Source organism: Macrosteles quadrilineatus, unplaced genomic scaffold (genome assembly GCF_028750875.1).
Source record: "Macrosteles quadrilineatus isolate MER2022 unplaced genomic scaffold, UCM_ALF_1.0 Scaffold_5__1_contigs__length_97177068, whole genome shotgun sequence".
In the NCBI taxonomy this organism is placed as follows: domain Eukaryota; kingdom Metazoa; phylum Arthropoda; class Insecta; order Hemiptera; family Cicadellidae; genus Macrosteles; species Macrosteles quadrilineatus.
Genome location: NW_026542598.1, coordinates 63,767,310 through 63,774,572, shown reverse-complemented (window position 1 = coordinate 63,774,572; position 7,263 = coordinate 63,767,310). Strand labels below are relative to the sequence as shown.

Below are 7,263 nucleotides of genomic sequence, written 5' to 3'. Positions count from 1 at the left end.
GGGAATTCTATGACTGAGAAATAGTCAATTTGTATGATGTTTCTAACTGAAAAAGTTAGCCAGGCGCCTCAGAAGACCCTTAGAGATGATTTACAAACAACATGGTTCACATGCCCAGACCAGTCTAAATTTTTGTCTTTTAGACGCCAGTTCTTAGAGATGGTGAGCGTTCCCTCACTGTACAGTTTAGCATACACTACTAATTAACAGCAGGACTAGCTCAAAAATAAAAGATAAACCAGCTTCTACACAAATACTCTAACACTAAAAGATGCATACAAATAAATAAATAAGAATACAATAACGTTGCAAAATGCCGAAAAAAATAGCTTATGGGACTGGAATTTGCTCTAGACACCAGCGATTTGTGCTAGTCACCATTCATTTAAGTTTACCATTGAATGTATCATCCGTTTTTTACTTCTCTGAGTCATAGCTGACAATCACCCTCATTAAACTTATCTCGAATATCATGAATAATTATCAGAAAGATGAGAGACAAAAACTCTGCCCTGGAAGCACTCAGTGTCAGTGATGCACTACTATAAGTGAGGCCTTATGCACATTAGTGATCTGCTGCCCCCCCCCCCCCCCCAATTACGATCTCAACGGTTCAATTGAGTTTTCATTGACCCCATAGTACTTTCACTTAAGTTATCTTACAGAGGATACAGTCCCACCTGACGAGAAAACTACATGTGTATTCAAAATAGAATTGTAGTATTGTTATTCAAAATTAATACAAAAACTAGCATAATGCCAGTAATGCTACTATTGATTACATATCCAAACTTCGGAGGGAGATTTATAATCAACGATACAACAAAAAGAGGGAAATTTAAAATAGAAAGATTTCTGCAGTTGCATGGTTAAGAAACTAAAACCCACTTTACCAGCAGCCTCAGTGATAACTTAAAAAGGGCAAATGTCACGATTTTATAAACATAACCTCTATACCATACCTTCTTGGTCTTGTGTCGTGTGCTGTGTTCTAGTGTTACTTACTGTTTATGTGTTTCCGTTGTTTGTCATTACTCTTATTGAAAGTCCGTGTACTACAGATCATTCTATTTCTATCAACTTATTTGCAATATCAATTATTTAATGCATAAGACAATCAATACAATATAATCATAAAATGCCATCAGATTCTAGAAGAAATGCAGGACCTGAAAATACCTTGCAATATCAATTATATTTGAAACAAAAAAAGACGTATGAAGAATGTGAAAAAGAACTTTGTGATGTAAATAATAGAAGAAAAGACGGAAGAAAACTAACAGATTCTAGGAAAATCTGTAAGCACACATTTTCAATTTAATTTAAACTTGTACCAGACCTAGGCTAAGAGGTAGGCCTAGGCTATAAGCCGTGTTTGCTCAGGACAACATTCCAGACAAAGCTAGTTTTCCTGTTGATATAATTTTGATGATGGTTAGGCTAAAAGTTAGGCCTATGAAGTATTTAAGAGTTAAATTAAAAACTTCAGAACAGAATTTGTGTATTGTCTACTTCTGTACTTTTTAAAAGGACAGGCCTATAGCCTATAATACAGCCTTACAAACTTTGTCAGGGCAAGGGGTCTAAACCCAAAACTAGGGACATTGTGATACTATCGATACCGGTAGATATCGATAGGTAAGTTAAGTCTACCCCTCATGGGTAGATTTTCATATGTGGGGCCATAAACAACCGAATGAATATATAAATTATTTCATTCAATAGGCCTATATCAAGTTTCTAGAACCTAACTAACCGAATGAAATAATCGATAAGTTAAAATTACAGTTTGTTTTGGCCCCACTTATGAAAGTCTACCCCTTAGGCCTACTTTTGACCAGTGGTACGCCTATTGGTTTAGATTTGGATTAAGCAATAAGTTAGCCTACTTAAGCGGTAACTTATTGAAAGATAGTAAAATACCGTATGCAGTAAGTTACGGTAACCTAAGTAGGCCTATCAGTACAGTTATTGAAAGAGATTATGCATTATCATAAAAAGTAGGCCTAACTTATCCCTAAATAACTAGTTAGATATCATAAACTAACTAGGCCTACGGTACTAACACAAACAAGTATGTTTATTTTATGGCCTTTTTTGTATGTACCTAGATTCTTCTTTGTTGAAATTTTGGTTAATGCTAATTGTCAACAACGGAACTCTAGTTTGTAAGCAGTGTAACTTACTAAGCATTAAAAAGCAATCTAAATTGAAGAAAAAATGGTTTATTTAGCCTTGCATTAGGAGTTGTGTGTTATTATTTTCACACCATTTTATATCATTTAAAGTTTTAAAATCTAACCTAGAAAAAAAAAAACTTAATCGGGTCATAAAAGTGTTTGGAAGGCATAGGCCCATTAATTGTAGAGAGATCAGCTTTAATCTTTAACAACAAAACCAACAAACAATCACTAAATTTTAACAATAAACAAAATCCACACAATACATTGTCAATATATTGTAACAGTGTATTGAGTTTAAAACGAATCAATGGTACGGTAGTCATAAAATATTTTTGAATTAGTAATATTTTATAACATTGTAGGTCACTCTTAGTTTAGAACTAAAAATAATCTATATTGTATTTGATACTTGCGGTTAAGTGTTATTATCTGTTTTCAGATGTGAAAACCGGAGTCGTCAGCCAGGCAAAAGGGTCTGCTTACATTGAAATGAAAAATACCAAAGTTATTTGTTCAGTTTTTGATCCAAGAGAAATTCCCAATAAATCAGAATTTAGTGTAAATGGAGAATTATACTGTGAATTTAAATTTGCAACATTTTCTTGTAAAAAAAGAAGACACTTTGTGCGTGATGTTGAGGAAAAAGAACTCAGTGTTAGTCTGAAAAGGGCCTTGGAACCTGCAGTTTGCAGAGTAAGCATTTAAAAAATAATTGTCAGTTATGTATGCCTACTTAGATAAGTACTGATCGTAATATTGGATTGGAACATCCCTTTAAAATGAAGTTATAGTAGTTAGAATATAATTTGATATAATATTCAATCATGGACGTAACTAGGGGGGGGGGGCACGCGGGGCGTGAGCCCCGCGCGCCAGTTTTTGGGGGCGCCAACACGGGCACAGATTTTTTCAAACAAAAATTGAAAATATTTTTAATCCAACTGGCTGCAAGTTCTTTCATTGTCACTTGCCGACAGTACTTACCCGGTGTATAGGAAAACTTATGGCAAGTGACGTGATGGACAGAACTTGCAGCCAGCAACTTGCCGTCCCTACTGTCCCCATCTATACGCTACTTTTTGTATATTGATTATATTTGTGATTTTAATAGGTTTACTTTTAATTAATTTCAGCTGTGATTAATTGTCAGCCAAAGTTTTTCATCCGGGCAATACTGCAAAAATATTTCTGTAAAAAAAAACATAACTCTGTATTTTGTCAACCTAGTTTTACCAGTTTGGTTTACATCAGATGTTTTTTTTCCAGCACGAGTTTCCAAATTTCCAAGTGGATGTTTATGTGTTGGTGCTAGAGAATGACGGCTCAGCCCTTGCTGCAGCTATCACTTGTGCCGGCCTCGCGCTGGCGGATGCCAGTGTGCCCATGTATGATCTTATAAGTGCTTCTACAATGGTAGGTTACATCAACATTCGGCCTATCTTAAACCTAGACAAATAATTAACCGTAACTAAAGCCTAGTTGTCTAAATATTTGGTATATGAACTGTTCAGTATTGAAAATGCCTTAAAGTGAAATTGCCTTCTGATTAATCAACATAGCAAGAGATTTAAATCAAACCCTTGGATGGTCTTAAGTAAAACCTCTCAAAGAAGTGTTTTGAAAGGTTCCCAGTAAAATATTATATTTGAAAAATATTTATGTATTGTAAAAAAAAGTAATATTGACAGGCCATTGCTTGACGTGTTTTATGTCTGTTTACGCTCAAGTTGGATGATTTAACTACCGGTATTTTTGTCTTATTTCATAGTTGTTACAATGTATATTTTACTATTTGATAGTACAATACCAGAGAAGAAGCTAGATTTTAACCAAACTATACAGAAATACAACAATAACATCTGGATGTAGTGGAACGTACTTAATAGTCAAAGGTACTAGACAATCGGGCTGTGACTTGTTTGTTTACACGTTGGGAAAGGCAGTCAGTGTCATACTCAGGTGGCCGTCCAAACTATCCAAAAATCCAAATGAGATGGTGTTTACTGTATTGAGGAGATTGGATTTCCAAGGTTCTTTAACCAGCGGACGCTATCTCTGTGTTATGTGGCAGGGAGTCCACGGAGAGCGGAGACTGATGGATCCTACAGTGGAGGAGGAGAATGTCTGTCTGACGGTGACTCCGAGAGACAGCAGCAGCCAAGGAGTCGTCACTCTGGCATATCTCTCCAGTCTTAAACAGGTACTTGCAGGAAACTCTTGTGTGATACTAGTGATACTACAAATTAGTGTTAAACATTAATAGTCATATTTGTTGTTATTATCTGCCTGTGGTCTTAAATCATTTTTGTTGGTAGTCTGCTGATTGCTGAAGTTTCCAATGTTGTGTCCAGGTGACGGAGCTGTGTCAGTCAGGACTGATGGAGGTGGAGGAATTACAGAAGGTGGCGGAAGTCCTGGAGAAACAAGCGACAGAGGTGTATTTAGTTGTGCAGCAATGTCTTGCAGCCAGTGTGAAAAAGCATTTCAAAGATCGCCCTGCCAGTGCTAACCAATAAAGTTTATAATGTTTTTTTTTTATTTTGACTTTCTTTACCTTGTTTCTGTTTGATTATTATTGGACACAGTATATAAGTTAATATGGCTTGGTAGAGAAAATGTTATGTTTGGGGACAAACAAGAAAATTTACATTAAGCTAGTCTTGTCCAGCTGATTATCTTCCTTTCCTCTAAATTTTGAAACAACTTACCGTGACAAGTACAGAAATCAAATCGGATGTTTAGGTGATACTCTCCCTTATGGGAACCATCTACTTAAGTTATTAAGTTTTGGAATGGCTATAGGACTAAGACTAAACCAAGCAGAGGGGTGAATACTACAGCTGTGTTCAACTGAATAACCTTTAATACTGATAATGTATTAAGTCTATGGCCCAAAATAAGCTTTACTAGTGTACATGTTGCTCGAATTCGAGCAATTGCAAATATTACAGAAGATATTTCAAAACGAATAACAGTCATATTTACAACGAATTTAAAAGAGTCAACTCAAAGATTACCGGTGTGTAACCCTTTTATCTATGGTGTAACTCAGACTATGTTTATCTTCGTTATTGATAAACCTAAAGCATTCGGGCCGGTTTTCTCCTTCTCAAAATGCCTCGCTGTACAGGCAACACAGGTCATTTATAGAGGGCCAATTGAGAACGAAAAGTCGTTTTGGGGTAGTGTTAGGGGGCATTTGTAACCTAATAGTTGAGATTGTCCAGGGTCAGGTGCTGACTGTGATGAGTTAAGCCTAATACTCGCCACTGTTCTGTGAGCTGCGGTCGTTATCACGATTACGCCTCCTGTCTATATGTGTTGTTGTCGTCACGTCGGAGGCATATAAAAGAAAAAAAAACAACAAATAAACAAATGATAGCTACACAAAACAACGATAAATGTTACAATCGTGCTAACACGATCCGTCATAGCTACACAAAACAACGATAAATAAATACACAAATTTAAGATACTGTACAACCATACTAACAAAATTCGTCTTGGAGGTTATGTTTACACAAACTCAAATAGTAAATAAATGTACTCGATGGGTTTCATTGACTTGAAAAATATATAACAGCAATTAAATTAAACAGCTGACCAACATGTAAACAATTATGTTCTTCATAAGGATAACATGGGAACTTTCAAAGCCACTGGGGCAGAGCCCAAGGGACTATTTCAAAAATGTAAGGCCAGTTTGCAAATCTACGCGACACACTCTTTCCAATGAGATGTCAATGGATAAAATCGGTTAAGAAATGGCGGAGGAGTTCAACCGACAAAGTTTCATGTAGCGTATTAATTATATAGATTCAGGTATACAATACTCATCAAATCTGTGTTAAATAACATTTCCATCACCAACTTAATGATTGATGATCAATATGTTACATAACCTGAAAATGCTTACCTACAGTAGACTCTTGATAATTCGAAATTGGTGGGCCAAGCATATAAATTTGAATTATCAAGAGTTTTGAATTATCAAGAGTTTGATTTATCGGGAGAAAAATAAACCATTCGAATTAAAGAGAGTTCATTTGTTTAATACATACAAAGGTACAGCACGTTACGATAAAACATCATACAGTATTTTAGTACACTTTTAAACAATCAACGGCTTATTTTTCAGTTACTGTAGTTGCAAAGAAATCTGTTATTTAGCGCTATCATAGATAAAAGGAGTATAGACATGTATATCTACTTCTTTTAATCTATGGCGCTATATATTTTGCCAAATAGCTGAACCATCAGCTGTCGACAACTACGTTTGTGCTCAAGGAGATGTCGCGCAATCTAGTGATCGGATTGAAAACTTAGAAAAACAAGTCAGCGAACTAACTCAGACTACTGCTCTAACTAAACAAACATCAAAACGTCCAACACTAGCCTACCATGGGAACAGGATGTACTGTACTGTATAGTTTCCTGTTATAACAGGAAGAGATCACTTTGAGTTATAGAGTATTTTGCCGACTAAACTTCGAATTACTGCGTGACTTTGATTTATAGAATGTTTTTTCGACGAAACTTCTAATTACAGCATGACTTCGAATTATAGTGTTAACCAACGAAACTTCGAATTACTGAGTTACTTCGAATTATAGAGTGTTTTTCCGACAAAACTTCGAATTACTGCGTGTTACATATTGACCTGCCCTCTATTTGGACTTTGAAATACCGAGTGTATCAAAATGCATGGTAAAAATTTGAAATATTGAGAGATTCTCTAGGGACTGAGCCTTCATTTTGAATTATCGAAAGTTTTGAATTATCAAGTGTTTGAATTACCAAGAGTGGACTGTACCTTGAAAAACGTGTAGGTGTAGCACATTTTGAATGACATTTGATATTTGAAGTGTTATTCTAGAGTTCCTGTAGGACTCTATAATGACATTTTGAGTCCTATATTAGACTTTTTTAAAGAAATATTTGGACTAGGTGTTTGAAAACTCTTCATGACTATATAAAGGGTGGTCCATCCTTAGGGCTGCCTCCCTTTATTAAAACTTTTAACTCCTCCACTGATCTGTGAACTTGTATGTTTTTTATGGCAAGGTACGTGGTCCAAGCT

General features: G+C 35.6%; 1 protein-coding gene across 1 annotated transcript; it reads left to right on the top strand.

The window, feature by feature from the left end:
• The first annotated feature begins 982 nt into the window (after positions 1-982).
• On the top strand, positions 983-4,722 carry LOC128994758 (exosome complex component MTR3-like). Its single transcript, XM_054419522.1, has 5 exons — positions 983-1,298; positions 2,623-2,876; positions 3,450-3,596; positions 4,255-4,383; positions 4,535-4,722. Exons 1-5 carry the CDS (start codon positions 1,139-1,141, stop codon positions 4,697-4,699), a joined length of 855 nt encoding a protein of 284 aa, XP_054275497.1. The 5' UTR covers positions 983-1,138; the 3' UTR covers positions 4,700-4,722.
• The last annotated feature ends 2,541 nt before the right edge of the window (positions 4,723-7,263 follow it).

What these genes read in the sequence shown, in the direction of transcription:
- LOC128994758 (XM_054419522.1), top strand. Translation starts at nt 1,139, where the DNA reads ATGCCATCAGATTCTAGAAGAAATGCAGGACCTGAAAATACCTTGCAA. An exon ending in AACAGATTCTAGGAAAATCT is followed by an intron (nt 1,299 to 2,622) that starts GTAAGCACACAT and finishes ATCTGTTTTCAG; the next exon opens with ATGTGAAAACCGGAGTCGTC. An exon ending in ATCTCTCCAGTCTTAAACAG is followed by an intron (nt 4,384 to 4,534) that starts GTACTTGCAGGA and finishes TGTTGTGTCCAG; the next exon opens with GTGACGGAGCTGTGTCAGTC.